General features: G+C 33.4%; 1 protein-coding gene and 1 non-coding gene across 4 annotated transcripts; one reads left to right on the top strand and one right to left on the bottom strand.

The window, feature by feature from the left end:
• Nucleotides 1-3821: 3821 nt before the first annotated feature.
• LOC110823166 (Translation elongation factor EF1A/initiation factor IF2gamma family protein) lies at nt 3822-13542 on the top strand. Of its 3 annotated transcripts, none has more exons than XM_022053489.2 (19): nt 3822-3980; nt 4721-4762; nt 4911-4964; nt 6145-6198; nt 6290-6385; nt 6932-7043; nt 7352-7397; nt 7601-7672; nt 7938-8000; nt 8095-8249; nt 8331-8395; nt 10861-11011; nt 11260-11365; nt 11449-11584; nt 11966-12030; nt 12139-12303; nt 12790-12862; nt 12943-13010; nt 13134-13542. In XM_022053489.2, exons 1-18 carry the CDS (start codon nt 3977-3979, stop codon nt 12990-12992), a joined length of 1509 nt encoding a protein of 502 aa, XP_021909181.1. In that variant the 5' UTR covers nt 3822-3976; the 3' UTR covers nt 12993-13010; nt 13134-13542. The 3 variants fall into 3 exon arrangements, with proteins under 3 accessions (XP_021909181.1, XP_021909180.1, XP_021909179.1); XM_022053488.2 differs by having other exon boundaries at nt 4884-4964; XM_022053487.2 differs by having other exon boundaries at nt 4881-4964.
• Nucleotides 13543-14366: 824 nt separating this feature from the next.
• On the bottom strand, nt 14367-14439 carry TRNAR-CCU (transfer RNA arginine (anticodon CCU)). Its single transcript has one exon. It is a non-coding gene; the product is annotated as a tRNA-Arg (tRNA).
• Nucleotides 14440-17355: the final 2916 nt, after the last annotated feature.

The following is a 17355-nucleotide window of genomic DNA, read 5'->3' as shown; positions in this document are numbered from 1 at the left end:
TGGTTAGAAAGTGAAGATTAATATAGAGAAAGAGCGAGGTGTAGAGCTCCCTTCAATCCAAACAAGGATTAAGCTTAGGGTAATGCAGCTCCTGAGATATGCAAACCGCAAGCCTACCCAGAAAAAGTATAACTTCGGGTAGGGCTGTGGAATCCATAGCTCGGCAGCTCAATCAACCCTGCAAAATCCTCTATTGGACTTCAAGGAGCTCTACACTTAACCTCTTTCTTTTAACGCTTAAAATACCCAACATAGTAAATTACAGAACTTAACCAGACTTGGATCCATCATTGGATTTCACTTAACTGATCCAATCACTTCATTGGCTTGTCTCACAGTATGCTCTTAAATGGTTCCATGGACCCGGATGAGAATAAGTAAAATCCTAACCGTTAGCACAATACATATATATATATATACTCATCTATATACATTTCCAGAACTAAGAAAAAAAATAGATCAGGGGAGAAACCATGATCAGAAGCCCTAATTACGTCAATAACTTGTATATGACGCAGGACGTCAGCAACAGAATCTAAGAAGCTTACCACAAGACAGACAGAAGCATACCCGTCTACCGAATCTAGCAGATCCATCCTCTACATCCTCTCTCACGAAAACAATCTGTACAACCCTACTACATACAGATGCTTATATATCCATATATTGTACATAATTTCTCAGTTTCAAAACGCAAAAAAGTTTCCGCATGTATCAAAAAACCAAGATCCAAGAACTTACAATCTATACTTACACAAGACCAAGAACCAAAACACAATCCTACACAAAGCCAACAAAAAAAAGAAACACAAACAAAATCGAGCTTCTCACTTTCAAAACGCAAGAAAGTATCAGCATGTATCAAAAAACCAAGATCCAAAGACTTACAATCTATACTTACACAAGACCAAGAACCCAAACTCAATCCTACACAAAGCCAACAAAAAAAAGAAACACAAACAAAATCGAGCTTCTCACTTTCAAAACGCAAGAAAGTATCCGCATGTATCAAAAAACCAAGATCCAAAGACTTACAATCTATACTTGCACAAGACCAAGAACCAAAACTCAATCCTACACAAAGCCAACAAAAAAAAAGAAACACAAACAAGAATGAACAGATCACCTACTAAACTTTCGGAAAGACGATCTTTGATTAAAGAAACACAATACAACCCTACAGAACCTTTTGAAACACAGTTTTCCATACAAGCAACCCAAAACTGACCTTTGAGAAACCCTACCCAGTTACCCAAATTTGTGGACAAGCTCGAATAATATATAAGGCTATATTTGTCGAAGTTAACCCATGAAAGCTAAACTTAACCCACGTAGCTAACCGGAAACAAACCCTAGAAGTAACCAGCCATTAATGAGGTCGACAAGCGAGGAGCCAGCTTATAAGTAAAAGAAGAAAGTTGAGAGCGACGTATAGTTTATTAATCATCGTATAAAAAAATCCAACACTGAATAATGATGGTTGCGTGGGTCGGCAGAGAACTGTTTTTCTGCCGAGTCAATAAAAATTTTCTTGGGAACTGGTTTTGGCTTCGTTGTGACTTAGATTCCCTTGGTTTTATAATTACATTTTAATTTAAATGTTGGAATTTTTTTAATAAATAGTAAATAATTTTTAAATTATAAATATTTTAAAATTTTAAAAAATAAATAAATAAATAAACTCGAAACCAAAGCGAAGGGTGGTTAGATTCCTTATTGTAAAACTTTAAACGCACCGTTTTATCGCGGTTCTCGTTCTAAGAGAGTAACGACAAAACAACTTACTACAAAAACTTACCATTTGTACGCCACAATACGACTCTGAGAATAAGTTGTTACCAAGATCCTTTCCACCCTCTTTATATTTTATTTTCTGACTATTTACTTTCAGCCTTAAATTACTTCAACAAATTAATAATTTCAATTTATTTCCACGTTCGATTTTAAAATTAAAAAAAAAAAATTAATCGACCCTTAAAATGATATTTCCTGTGTTTATGTATTGATTTTAATTATTAAATTTGTTATTAATTTTAATTTCTTTCTTTCAGAACAGTAATTTTAGATTTTTAGGTTACGGCTAAATGGGGGTAGCCGTTGAATAAAAAACATTATTTTATATTAGACAAAAAGGCACGTTGATGTGACAACACGGGCAGGCTAAGGGGTCCCGCTGCCACCCCTGCGCACGTTATCACTGCCACACATTCTTTTTCTTACTGTGCGCACGTTATCGCAATCATTCCCCTTCCTTTGCTTTCCCGCTCTTCGGGTTATGATTCTCTACGTCGCACCACACAGATAGGTCTTCTGATTACAGGATCCGCAAACATCATCAGTCGTTTCCATGAAATGGACGGCGAATATCGATGCCGGCTTGAATGCTTGAGTAAAGACGAAAGTAGGGGATAGAAACTCAGAGAATCTATGCCTAGATTTTGCTGTTTACATTAAATTACATATACAGTCCTTTTTCGCTTTCGTCTTCTTCTGTTTACAAGCCACGTGTCCACGTTACTGACGGGTAATGGCCAAAATGACTTGAGAAAAACCAAAAACTTCTTAATTATATAAATAATTTATTTATATCCTACTTTTAAATATTGCGATAAAATAAATATTAGTTCTATGAATTAGATAAAAATATAAATTAAATGAGCCGTAAATGAAAATATAAATATTTAAATTTAAAATATAAAAGCTAAGACCATAATTAGGCTTAAGAAATAAAAATTTCAATGTCCAAAAATTAAATGGGTATAAAAAATTTTACAAAAATATTATATTTAAAATTCAAAATTCATAATTTCACGGCCCAGTAAAATTGGGCAGGCTGGACTTCTGTAGCTTGTCAGGTAGATTAGGCCTTTTGGCATTACAACTTCACTGGGCCTCAGTGGCGTTTTAAGTACACTCGGAAAATATTGGGCCTCGCCAGGTCCAATTTTTAATAGGTTATAATAATACATAATTAGTTTTTATGAAATTAAAAGTGTAAATCAATTTTAATTTAATTATAATTAATTATTATGAAATTAAACATATAAAAGCACGTATAAGTATATTTGTTAATCATTAATTAGTAGGAAGAAGAACGCGTCTAATAAAATTGACTTCAAAAGCCCATTGGGCCAAGTTATGAACAAAAATTTTGAACTCTCTGATTATTTATTTCGTTCAAATTTTTATTTATTCTTGACAATCACTTTCCTACTTCTGGACTATCATACAGTAGTGATATATGTTAATGACACTTGCAAAAACTTGGTTGATCCATCGCTAATAGTGGGCTCCAACTTTTTATTTTATTTTTCTAAAAAATTAATAATTTACTATATTATATAGTGCCTATAAATAATTATTTGTAACGGTTCATTTAGCTATTATGCTGCGAGTTATCAATTTAATATTGAAGTGATAACATAATGTGATTTAAATTATGAATTTGAATTAAGGTTGTATAAAGAATAAGTTTAATTGAGTTATTTCCGGCTAATATCAGTACATGAATAGCTTCCATTATTATTTATAGTATTATTTTAATAAATAATGGACTTAATAATTTTAAATGTAAAACTTATATAATTTTAATTTTTTAGATAAATTGTTTATAAATGTATTAATTTGGATTAAGTGTGAAATTTAGTTCAAAGTTTATTAAAAATTATGATAAATCTATTTAGTTTCAAATAAATGAAAAAGTTTCTTAATTAATTAATTTATTTATGGTAACCCAGCTTTAGTGAACCGCCCCCGGTTTACTTTTATCTGCAAAGAACCCCAAAGCCGGAAAATCCGGTTCAATCAGCGGCGAAGCATCAAAATCTACCCAACCGAAGCCACCATTCCACCCCGCAAGTAAAAACATCTGCTGTACGCAGATTCCAGAAGAGCAACGCCACCACTTCGCATCTTTTACGGTCTCGCATTTCTCCTCTCAAAAACCCTAGCCTTCCGAGCACAAACTCGTTGAACTATGGGTACGTCTATCCGCTTCGCTTAATTTCTCTTTATCTGGTTCCATTTCTGCTCTCTTTTTTCACTTGTATCTGCAGAGTCTGTCTACTTCCGATTTTTTTTGTTACTGTAGCAATTTTCGTGGACAAGGATCAGTTTGTTTACTGTTGATTGATTGTTTATTTCTTAAATTGTTGGATCCAATTTATATTTTGCAATTTTAACTGGACTTTGTTGTAAATTTCCGGTGATTTTAACTGGATTTTCTGAAGTTCTAATTGCCCGTTTATTTTATATAGAGGCAGTGGTTAAAAATTTGTAAGCTTTCGATGTCTGATATTGGTTTTTTTTATCGGGTAACCTGAATTACTGTTAGTGTGATTTTCGGTTGCTAATTGGTTGCCTTCCGTAATTATTAGAATGAAATCTGTCTGCGCTGGTGAAGGTTTTTCTTAAGCAGATAACGACCGTCAAATAGTTGGAGTTGAATTAATGCCTTGGATGTAATTAAAACTCGAATATGAAGAAAATAGTTGATTTAAAATTTTCTTTAAACCCTTTCTAAACAATACGATTAAGGTTTTGAGTGTGATGGCTATTAACTAATATGTATTACTTGCCTTGTAATGAGCGAAATTTCTCTACTAATTTCGTCTGGATTAACCTGATAATTATAGGTTTGGAATTTTTCATTGTTACCATATGGAGTTTCACAGCTAGGAATTTCGTAAATAACTGTTTTTAACATTCTTTTGATTGGTAGATATTGAAGAGGAGATCCGCTCGTTACAACTAGATTCAGCAGGTAGCATCACAACGACCTCGTAGTAAATCTTTTTGGATGGAGATTCAAAGTTTTTGTTTCATATTTTGTTTTCTTGTTTTTTTTTTCCCATTATTTGGTTGCTATTATTGGATCCTAGCAGAAGATAACAATGGGGTCTCTAATCCAGAAGATGTGAAACCAGAAGAAGTTGAAGTTCAGAAACCAGATAAGATGGAGGAAGGTTGGTGCTGCTATTCGGTGCTTTGATTTTGTTGTCATCTTGTGTCTTTCCATGGAAGAAGTTTATATGTTTTTCATTGTTTAATACAGTTTTGTACAACTGGCGCTCCAGTAAATCCAATAGGTCTTTCATACAATTCATTTCCCTGAATTGTGAAAGTCCTGACATATAACCGTTCTAAAATCTAAACTGCAAAGGAGATATCAACTGCTTCTAATTTATGACCATTTTTAAGAGGAGAAAGAAAGATATAGCATAAGAAGAGCCACAGTAACAGAAATTTACAAACTGGGATTAGCCAAAATATCAATGATTTCCCAGAAACTTCCTTGTGTATGGATTTAAGGTCTGAATAAATGGTCTCTAATAGTAGTAAAGTTAGATACGATGTCCTTAAAAGACTCGCCATTCCTTTCTCTACAACTAATCCAAAGATGACATGAGGAATTAGCTACGAGATTCTTTTTGCTTTTATCGCAGTGATAACTGTCACATTCTAGCAGCTTGTTCTGTGTATATCTGCTCTGGCATTTCAGGGGAAGCTCCATGTTGATTTAGAGGCTATTTCCCTCTGAACTATTTGTTGATTTCTCATTCCACTAATCTATGCTACTAATCCATTCAAGGCGTAAACTCTTCTTATGTCCTCAAATTTTTTTTGCTGGTTGTGAGTCTTGTGACTATCTATGCTGGTGACCAGTTGGATTCTATCTGTTCATTTCTTATTGTTTAGAAAGGAGGCAACGACACATAATTTGGTTTTCAGGGTAGTCAATTTATGTTAGATCTATGTACATACTTGTCTTTGTAGGAGTCATAAATCGATAGAAACTTGATTGCATATAGAACTAGACTTTTATTTCTTATTCTAATCTTTTTATCCTATTTCTATTCTTCTATGAAATTAGCATTTGAACCAAACATCACTCCTTACATGTTTAGTTGAATTTAATAATCCTGTAATGTAATGCAGTATAATTAATTTTGTAACGCAAGGGAATTGATTACATAATTAAACGGCTGAAGCCGTATTCATAATTAAAGCTTTAGATGTAATCAATTTTGATTACAAAATCTTTTACATTACACAGGTTATTAAACGGAGACATACTTGCTGTTAGTGTTTTTTAAAACTGAAACGGAAAGCATGAATTGGAAATTTTGTCTTTGCTGGTTTCAGATTCGAAAGATGAAGTTTGCAGAGATTCTCTGCCAGTTGAGAACGTGCCAAAAGGTTAGTTAATTTTTTCTCTCCCTTAGTGACCTATATGCGTTTTGTGTACTTACAATTAGTTAACTTCACTAGCTATACCAATGTTTTGTAGTGAAAGAAAAGGAGGTAGCCGCTACAGAGGATGTGGAAGCTGAGATGGAAATAAACAAGAAGCGACACTTGAATGTTGTGTTTATTGGGCATGTTGGTAGGTTGTTCTGCTTCTGAAAATATGCCTTTTTGTTTGAACAAATGTATACTTTATTTGTTTTTTTAATTAATTTTTAGCAATGCGAATTACAGACCTTCAAAACAAACTTGTCTAAACTTAATTGGTGCTTGCTGATTGGTTCTGTATCATTTATCCGTTGTGGTTGTTTATTTATGTGAAACCTATCGGCTCTGCTTTATGATTGATCCTCTTACTTTTTTCTTCTCAGGAAAGAAATGATCCACATTTTTAATTTTCCTTTTATATTGAAGATCTTTTAGATGTTAGTTAAGTTATACTTGGATACTTCTAATATGGTTACCATATCAAAAGCTAATGTGTAAAATGTCGCTCAAGTTTATTTTGCAAATTTCTGTGCTTTAATTCATCATGTGGTGGATTTGATCTTCAGAATTTCCTTGGAGTCCAATATAGTTGTAGATTACTGTTCGGGTTTTCATTAAATTCATATATCTGTACCCAAAAATGTATAGTTTTTGAAAGTAATCCTCTATTATTTATAAAACTAGTTCTCTTCTGCAGATGCTGGTAAGTCGACAACTGGAGGCCAAATTCTTTTCCTTAGTGGTCAGGTTGATGATCGTACGATCCAAAAGTATGAGAAAGAAGCAAAAGATAAAAGTAGAGAAAGCTGGTGAGACATGTTAAGAGTGATGCTAATGTTTAATTTGCTGTTGTACAGAAAATGCAAATTTCTATTCTCTTCTATATATTGATTTCTGTTTTCTTTTATGTTAATACTATTCCCCAGTCTCTTAGGGTATCAGATTTCTGGTTCCTTCTTGCTAAGTAAATTTGAGGACCACTATGACAGTGTCATGAAACTTCTGTAGCAGTAGATCGTTTTCTAGTCATTACTGTCATTGACCAATAAAGGGTGATAGCACAATATTGCTAGTCTTGCATTGTTAACTTGCTTTTCTTTATTTATTTTTTTGTTAGGTATATGGCATATATCATGGACACAAATGAAGAAGAGAGGGTTAAGGTATTTTTTCTTTCAGCTTTCTGATAAAGCTGAGAACTTCTTATTGTCTTTTTTGTTTGTCTTGTTAATTGTATATGCTATATTTTCATAGTTGTCCAATCTTAATGGCAAAAAGCTGATTATGCTGCTATCCTTAAATGCGTACTTTATGCCTGAGTTTGAAAATTTCCAAGAAGTAACTAAATTTTCATTATTGATTGTAGGGGAAAACCGTTGAAGTTGGAAGAGCACACTTTGAAACCGAGACTACTAGATTTACAATATTGGATGCACCTGTAAGGGATCATTTGTTAATGTCATTGTTTGCCTCTTATTATTGGCATTTTTAAGTACTGATGTTCCTGCTGGTCATATATGCGGTGGGGCTCCCCCTTTTTGGTGGTCATTCTTACAGTACATTTGTTACTTTTCAAGATGAAAGGAATTGAAATGTTTGTTTCTCTTGCAAGTACAACTTTGGAGTAGTTTACAATTTTCATTTCTCATTTTGTTTTTTTTTTTAAAAAGACTAGTTAACTTGTGCTTATCGTGATTCTTTAGGGTCATAAAAGTTATGTTCCAAATATGATAAGTGGGGCATCTCAGGCTGACATTGGTGTGCTGGTGAGCAATTTCTGCAAATCTTTGTTTTCTTGTATTACTTGATGTGTGGGTTGGATTTTGAATTTTCTGACTCTTTCTCCCTTTCAATGCTAAGGTAATTTCTGCTCGTAAAGGGGAATTTGAAACAGGTTATGAGAGAGGTGGGCAGACTCGTGAACATGTGCAACTGGCAAAAACCTTGGGTGTGTCTAAGTTGCTTGTTGTTGTGAATAAAATGGATGATCCCACTGTTAACTGGTCAAAAGAAAGGTGCTTTATCTTTTGTTTTTAGGCTTGGTATTGGTGTCTGTATTTTTCTTTCCATTTATTCATGCTGATATCTTTTATCAGGTATGATGAGATTGAAGGAAAGATGATTCCTTTTCTGAGGTCTTCAGGCTACAATGTGAAGAAAGGTAAAGCAAGATTGCATTCAGCCACTAAAACCACTGAAGTAGTTATACTGGTTCTTTCCTTTGCTAGAGTTACTCAGCACTATGATTTAACACCTGTTTGATGAGTAGTTGATTTTTATTCGACACCTTAGAATTAACTATTAATGTATTCTTTGGGTGTTATGGGCTTTCAACCAGTACATGCCAGCATGTGATGGCAAGCTGATGATTAGGTAGTTTATTTTCAGTTTTCCTGTCAATTTATTTCCAGTTGTTCAGTTGTTTAATTCTTTTCGTTCTGTGATAGTTTTTGCATTTGTGGGTGGTACCCTATTTGAATTGGTAGTTTTGTGGTTCTCTTATGGTTGTTAATTATTTGAGTGGTGGGTTGTTTTATGCTTCTCTTGTAACTAGATGTACGTATAGGTTGTTTTGGGAATGCAGAGATTAAGCAGAATTATATCCAGAAAAGATTTTGGGTTTCTTCCTGAATCTAGAGATACTACTGAGTTGTCCCTAGTTTCTAAAAGAGGTTGACAAAGGCAGAAAACCTAAAAACACTCTGATCCCCAACTGGATTTTCCAGTAAACCATAACCTAATCCCAAACTACGTATTTTAACAAATTGGATTGGAGTACGATCTTTTGGGAGATTTAGATATCTTCCAGCAACAATTTGAGACTTTCTTAAAGATGTGTTAGGAAGATGATGCACGAGGAAGTTTTGAGAGGAACAAGATCAAGCAGCCTACGAGGCTAGACTACAAGAACTTGCTGCCTAGTTGGAAGACCGTACTAGAGAACAGTCAGTTGGACACAGCAATGAGGGAGTGTGAATTTTGGGCAATATAAACATCATGGAGTTGCTTTGGTAGCTGAGAGCATGGATGGTGGTGCTTTTGTTCCCAGATAATCTAAGTTGGATTTTCCTAGGTTTGATCATAATGTGGACCTGCCTGTTTGGCAGAATACATGGGATCATTAACCCCTTCATTTAGACCGGCATGTACACCTATGGTTCCTTCAATAGAGACAGAGTCTGACCATAATTTACTTAGGAGGATTTGAGCAGCACTCTAGCTTGTATGTTGGACCTCTAAATTAAGGTCACTTGCCTGTAAACTAAATAAACTTTGTTCATGGGGAAAGTTTTGAGTAAATGCTGCTTCTGAGCAGTTGGCAGCATTTGAAAGTGTTCTCGGTCAAGCAAGATGTACAGATTTATGTGAGTGGTTTGCAAGACTGTATTGCTGTTTTTGTATATGGGCGGTACCCCCTTGGTACCTTGTGCATAATAATACTTCACTTTTATTTTTTAAAAAAGACTATATTGCTGTTGAGGTGGATCTATAGTGTCAATTAGGTAACTACTGTAATGACTTTGGCTTGGATTGTATGAATTGTGGTGGATGGTTGGCAGAACCATTATGATAATTTTGTTTTGGAAGAGAATATAGTGGCTAATTCTTCAAACTTCCTGGTATTAGTTTGTTAATTGGGTGAAAGGACTTTGAATAAAGGTGTGTGTGGGGAAAGATTTGGTTCTTTTTGAGAGGAAAGCATTCACTAGTTTTAACCACTAGGCTATTATAAAGCTCGGTGAGACATTTGGTTCTAATAATCTCTATAGAAACCTTTGGTGGTTGAAAGTGTTGTTGAGCATGGATCTGATATAGAGGAAAAGGTTTCTTTTATGCTGGAGGACAAGCACCTCCTTAGGGTAGAGATTGACTCTCAACCAGTTTAGGTTTTCTTTTCAATTTATTCCCGGTTCATAAAGTTCTATTTCTGGCTTTTGTGTTGGTTAGTTTTTGCATTTTTCGGTGGTTGCTGTTTCATGGCAGGTACTTTTAAGGTTCTCTTGTTGGTTCTGTGATGGGCCAGTTTCATGGTTCTCTCCTAATCAGATGCATTTATCCTGTTCTGAGAATCAAAAGACAAAGCAGAAATTTTCATCCAGGAAAAGTTTTCGAGTTTCTTCCTCAATTTGTTATCATTGGATTCTCTCTAATCAATCTTTTCTCTTAGTTTTCAAAATAGGTGACAAATACAAATAACTTTACAACACACCGGTTCTCAACTTGATTTTTGAGAAAATGTGGATCTAATATATTTGCTTATTGTCATTGAGTTCTCCAGCTTGCATTTGTGAGTTGGACGTTATGTGTTTGTTGACCTCAGTGGTCTACGTGCTACCATTATTGTGCAGTTGTTTAATGGGGTGTTTTGTGCTATGATGGTTTCATGTCATAGGGAAAACTAAGTTTATACTATTGTTTGTTCAAGTACCTTGATCGTTATTTGCTATTCTAGTTGGATTATCCTGTATTTTTGCTGATAATGTATCTGGATCATTGTTTGCCTGGAATTCAGTGTTACTGAAGTTTTTATTGTTGAACTATGCTTGTAGCTGCAATCCTTGTGTTTTTGCTGATAATGTACTCTTGTCTGGTTATTAGTTAAAAACTTTCTTTCAAAACCTGCAGATGTTCAGTTTTTACCTATATCTGGTCTGGTTGGTTTAAACCTGAATAAGAGATTGGATAAAAACATATGTCCATGGTGGAATGGTTCTTGCCTCTTTGAAGTACTTGATTCTGTACAAGTTCCTTTACGAGATCCAAAAGGTCCTTTTAGGTATCTCTTTCTTTCTCAACTCCTTTTTTTTCTTTCCTTCTTGCTGGATGTTCTATTACTTTATGTTAATATAGGGCTTTCAGTCTCAGTCTCCATCATTTTTTCCCTTTTAATTGATATGTTTGTCCTTCTTGTATGGCTTGTAATTTTTTTTGAGAAGTGAAGGGATATATTTGTGGGCTTGACACTGATAAGATTCAGCTACTTTTGGTTGGAAATCAGTTATTTGTTTTGGATTAAACTTGTAGGATGCCTATAATTGACAAATTCAAAGACATGGGAACTGTTGTGATGGGAAAAGTTGAATCTGGTAGCATCTGTGAAGGTGATTCTATGGTAGTGATGCCAAACAAGGTAATCTCTAAGGATGTCTAATTAATACTTCCAACCTTATTTTTTACTTTGTAGTGTCTGAGACTCAATATGTTAACCTGCAGGTTTCTGTAAAAGTTATTGGGATATACTGTGATGAAGACAAAGTTAGGTGTGCAGGACCTGGTGAGAACCTACGGGTTAGATTGTCTGGCATTGAAGAAGAAGACATCTTATCGGGTTTTGTTTTGTCGAGTGTTGGTAAGTTTTCTCAAATAAAAAGAAGTAAGCGGTGAAGTAATGATAGATCATATGCAAGTTTGTTCTGTGCTAATATAGTTGATGACGGACACGTGACTAAACGTATTTAATGGGAAGTCTACTAATTATAACTTTGAAACCGAAGCTCTTCTGCACTGAGTCTTTTAGTGACATTAATATTGTGTATGTGTGCTTGCATTAGAGAGCATCATAAGCTGCTAAAAGTTTTTAGCAGCGAGGACAATTATTATCTTTTGTATTTTCAAATATACTCACACTTTTCCCTTTCTTCAATCTTGTTTGATTTTATAGTTATAGCACTGTTGTATCTTTTATTTTCTTGAAATTGATTTGGTGGTTTCTATATATTTCTTCTTGCAGCCAAGCCAATTGCTGCTGTCACCGAATTTGTTTCCCAGTTGCAGATCCTTGAGTTGCTGGACAATGTACACTTTTTATTTTAGTTGTCTATAAAATTTACTCTGAAAAGCCTCTTTTAGATGTTAGGTTGAATTATCAACGTTTGTTTATTCCCTGGGTGTTTTGCTACTTAGGCTATTTTTACTGCTGGCTATAAAGCTGTTCTCCATATCCATTCTGTTGTTGAGGAGTGTGAGATTGTTGAGCTGCTACAGCAGATTGATCCAAAGACAAAGAAGCCACTTAAAAAGAAAGTCCTATTTGTGAAGAATGGTGCTGTTGTTGTGTGCCGTGTCCAGGTCTGGTTCATGTTCTCAGCTGGCTTTAGACCTTTCATTTTTGCTCTCACAAACTTACATCTTATGGGAAATTTATTAATAATTTGATCTTTTACTCTCAAATCACATGGACTAAAATTTTGGAAATTTGACCCAAGCCTCGACAGCACTACCCTTCTAATAAAGATGGAACAGTCCTTTGCCAGGGTTTTTTGGTAGCTGTGCTTTGGGTGCATGGAGGTGTAGTTCTTTGTTAACATTGATGTCAACAAACTTATGGGGGGAGGAAATAGGATAAAATAGAGGTTGCACTATGTTTTAGACGAATAAATTCTATGAAACAAGTGTGAAATTAATTTGCAAATATACATTTTATTCTTTAAATGTAGATAAAAAAATGTGAATTTGCTAGGGAATTTCACTCTCATTGGTTACAGTCACGTCTACTGATGTCAATAGTTATTGGATTCTCTTTATTGACTTTTAGTTCTCCGTTCATGTTCCCAGGTGAACAGCATGATTTGCATTGAGAAATTTTCAGACTTCCCACAGCTTGGGAGGTTTACTTTGCGAACTGAAGGTGATTAAGAAATATGAATTTATATTTATGCATATTCTAATTATAGGCTGTCTAGTAACATGAATAAATCTATTTTGCAGGGAAAACAGTTGCCGTGGGAAAGGTTACTGATCTTGTTACAAGTGCTTAAACAATTTTGTCATCGAAGGTGAGTTGTTTCTTATTCTTTCTAAATTCTGATTTTTCTTGTGGTTGTTAAGGTTGCCAAAGGGAAATTAGAGAATACAAAAGTTGTTTATATATGTTCTCTGTAATTTTTTTTTGACAACAGAGCTCAGCTTTTTTTGAACCCGAGATCAGAGTATTTATAGTTACGACAACATTGATTCAGATAGTCATATCACAGAACCTTTGGTGTCTTTAATTATGTGGGATGTGCATTGTTTCCGGTGCCCGTGAGTTTTTGATGCTGCTTTTATACAGGGCATTGATGCTCAGTGGTGTAAAGTTTGATAAAAGAATCGTCGATCACCATTTTTACAAATGTTGTTTCAGAACTTGATTGGTGTAAAATTGCATTATTGTTTCATGGGTCCTAATAGTGCTATGCTTCTAGTTCCTTGATCTTCAATTGTGATGTCCAGTTGATTTATATCGACATCCTTTGACCCGGACAGAATTTATCTATATTTGGAGTGTTTGTTTAGTTTATTTAGAAATCCATACACCTTGACCTTCAATTGTGATGTTCAGTTAATTTTTATTGTTTTATAAGTAATTTTCATTATTTCATAATTAAAACAAATATAAAATTTTAAATAAGTTTATAAGAATTTATTCAAAAAAAATTACGTTAAAGCCATTTCAATTCTTTTATTCTCCCTGCAATGATGATAATTGGAGGCTGAAATTTGTTCGCAAGTCTCTCGACTCCCAGTCATGGAACCAACATTCATGGTTGATGGATAACTGGACACATCGTTTTAGGTCACATGGATTCTGGTCATTCTCATACATATATATATATATATATATATATGTGCGTATGGTTATATTAGATTGGTTTTTATTACAGAGAGAAGCACCTGAGGGTACAGAATCGATGTTAGTTGAAGTGCATTGAGGAAAATGATAAGTTAATTGGCAAAGACAAAAATGGAGTCATTCAAGCAGCTTCTCAAACAATCCCCATCAAAGGAAGGTTCTGAAAATGGGGATTTTACCTCATCCAAATCAGCCAGATTTCTCACTTCACAAAAGATTAGAGACCGAAATATGATGGTTAATCATTTTGGAATTATAGAAGCAATGCAAGAAATTTCTGGGAGATAGAAGCAAAAAACATTGCTGCCTCGTCAATTCTTGCTCCTAATAATTAATTATCAATGGCTTGGCTGGAGCTTTTGTTTGATTTGAAATCTGATTCAATTTTTTTAAAATATAAGGGTAAACACAAATTCATTAAAAAAGAAGATTGTGTGTAAAGGAAATCAACCTACGATTTTTAAAAGGTAGGAGGAGCATGTTCTGTTATTCCAAAAAGTTGTTTCAACTCTGAAGGAAACGCGCCAGGTAGGGGTCGAACCTACGACTTTCTGCTTAGGAAACAGACGCTCTATCCACTGAGCTACAGGCGCTTTCTTGCTTCTTTTCGTTACAAAAGAAACAGATAAGAAGAAAAAACGAGTATTAAGAGGATTTTATGTTTTTCTTTCCACTCTTAAAATCATTTCCAAATTCCCCAAAAAAAAAAAAAAAAAAGAAAAGTCTTCTGTGAACAAATGAATTATCTAAAAATTGTAAGATTTATTATTAAAGTTTAACTTCTTTTATAATTTGAATTGGTCGAATTTTTTAATTTTAATTTCGGATAAAATTAAAGTAGTAAATTTAAAATTATTTTGAAATTAGTAAAAAGTGAAATAAATGAAAAAGGGAGCTCGTCAATTCTAAAATTTAAAGTTTATGTACCATTTTAAATAATAAATCAAGAGTGGGGACTAAATTTTTAAGTAAACCTACCTATATAATATTTTCAAAAAATATATTATCTTACATTAAATTCTTAAAGTTATATAAAATAAATAGAGAAAACTAAAAATTCTATTTCGATATAGGTCCAGTACTCTATGAACTTTCTCATTTTTTTGAATCACCAGCAATCACCACTTAAACTAACGTATAATTTTTAATTTACCTTTTAAAGAACACATTTAGCAAGCATGCATGCGTCAATGTTTCTCTATGGAGGTGTAGACTTTCTCATGAGAAGTTTAGGTATAGTTCTTCCGAAAAGTTACATAGATTGTTTGCGGTGGCCTACTTGAAAGGGTTCTGTGACGATTTACGTGAGAGGAGGAATTGAAACTATATAAAATTTTGATGAAACATTTGTTAATTTCGGCTTTTCAAGAACTCATTAGACAATTAATAAACAATGATTGGATCATGGACCCCAATGAGCGGATTGTTCTTGTATGCACGCTTGATTCTTTTGACGTGTTGTTTAAGTTGGTAAATAATGAAATTCAAAAGTATATGATAACCATGTCATTTAATTAAATACTTGTGTATGTTATGGTAATCTAATTATTAATAAGAGAATGCAATTTAATGCATTATGATAATTTAACCTATAATTATGTCTATTTTTTTTATCAATGATAATTGAATTGAACGGTACATTAATGCAAAAGCTTATGTTACTTACAATTTCATAACCATAGTGGTCTATGAATCTAGTCTGTAAGTAGGTTTTCTGTTCCTTTTAGTAATAATAATAATATTAATAATAATAATTAGTATTATTTTAATAATTTTATCCAAACAAACCGCTAATAAACTTACTATTAAATCAAACGAGTTTAAGTTTTATCTAAGCAAACCGCAAATTCGATTCCTATTCAAGAAGGAAATGCAGATACTATATATATATATACAAATCAAGAAGCAAGCCTAGCCTTTTCATATCTCTCACTTGCAGTCTCTTCGTTTACATCTCTCTCTCTGATCTCTCTCATTCTCTCTCAAGAAACAAGCTCTGCAAATTAAACATGCACGCTTCAGGATTTTTCCACGGCGGTATCGGCTCTGTGATGAAAAGTTTGGGTCTTCGCCACCATTCCAAGAAGTCCTACTCGCCTTTAACGGCTGATGACGACGACGGCCACGTCAAGCGCCGTGCTCGAAAGGGTTTCGTGGCGATTTACGTCGGAGAAGAACGGAAAAGATATGAAGTTCCGGTGAAACATCTGGCGGATCATGCTCTTCAAGAACTGATCAGACGGTCAATAGACGACGATCAGATGATGGAACCCAAGATAGATGGACCCATTGTTCTTGCATGCAGTTCGGAATCTTTTGATCGGTTACTGAAGTTGGTGAAGAAGAAACAGAAAGGAAATTGATATGATCTTCTTGTGTGTATAAAGTTTTACAGATTTCAAGTGTATAGATACACATATATGTGTGTATAGATAATTAGTTGTCTTGTATTCTTTACTCTGTTGAATCTTGAAGTTGGGTTCAATGAAATGGCTCAAAATCTGGAATTTGAATTTGATATGATCTTCTTGTATATACAAAGTTTTATATATTAGGGTTTCAATTGTATAGATACATGTATATGTATGTATAGGTAGCTCGTTTTCTTCTATTATTTATTCTGTGAAATCTTGAATTTGAATTCAATGAAATATGTCAAAATCTTGAATCTGAATTTGATATGATCTTCTTACATATACAAAGTTTCACATATTAGAGTTTCAAGTGTATAGATACACGTATATGTCTGTATAGGTAGGTAGTTTTCTTGTATTCTTTATTCTGTTAAATCTTGAATTTGAATTTAATGAAATCTTTCAAAATCTTGAATTGGAATTTGATATAATTTTCTTGCATATAAAAAGTTTTACTTATTAAGGTTTTAAGTGTATAGATATGTATGTATACGTAGCTAGTTGTCTTCTATTCTTTACTCTATTAAATCTTGAATTTGAATTCGATGAAATATTTCAGAATCTTGAATTTTAATTTGAATGATCTTCTTGAATATACCAAGATTTACATATTAGGGTTTTAAGTGTATAAATACACGTATATGTATGTGTAGGTAGTTAGTTATCTTGTCCTATTTCACTCCATTAAATCTTGAACTTGAATTAAATAAAATATCTCAAAATCTTGAATTTGAATGCAATGAAATATGTCAAAGTATCAAGTTTTAATTTCATTCTCTGAGAAAAATTATGGTTCTTGAGTGTGTATGATGTTCATCATAGCATGTAAAGATGAGTATGGATACATTATGCTTTGGTTTTTAAAAAAATAAAAATTTAATAAAATTGGCAAATTAAATCCATACCATTTATGTTGTTTTTAACCAAATATTTTTGCAATAAATAAATTTCACAAAAAAATAAAATTTATTTCCAGAATTATTATGTACATATATTTTCATTTTGAACATGCCAAAATTATATAGATTGTAATTAATTCCATGTTTTTGTATTTTTTTTCCCTCTAAATATACTAATGTGATTATTATGATCAAA

This window comes from Carica papaya, chromosome 9 (genome assembly GCF_054855325.1).
Source record: "Carica papaya isolate Zhongbai chromosome 9, ASM5485532v1, whole genome shotgun sequence".
Taxonomy (NCBI): Eukaryota; Viridiplantae; Streptophyta; class Magnoliopsida; order Brassicales; family Caricaceae; genus Carica; species Carica papaya.
Note: the sequence above shows the minus strand (reverse complement) of the source record. Positions and strands in the feature narration are given on the sequence as shown.

Bases quoted from the DNA above. Each gene is read 5' to 3' on its own strand.
- LOC110823166 (XM_022053487.2), top strand. The intron at 8,250-8,330 runs GTGCTTTATCTT...ATCTTTTATCAG, and splicing joins GTTAACTGGTCAAAAGAAAG to GTATGATGAGATTGAAGGAA. The intron at 11,012-11,259 runs GTATCTCTTTCT...TTAAACTTGTAG, and splicing joins GATCCAAAAGGTCCTTTTAG to GATGCCTATAATTGACAAAT.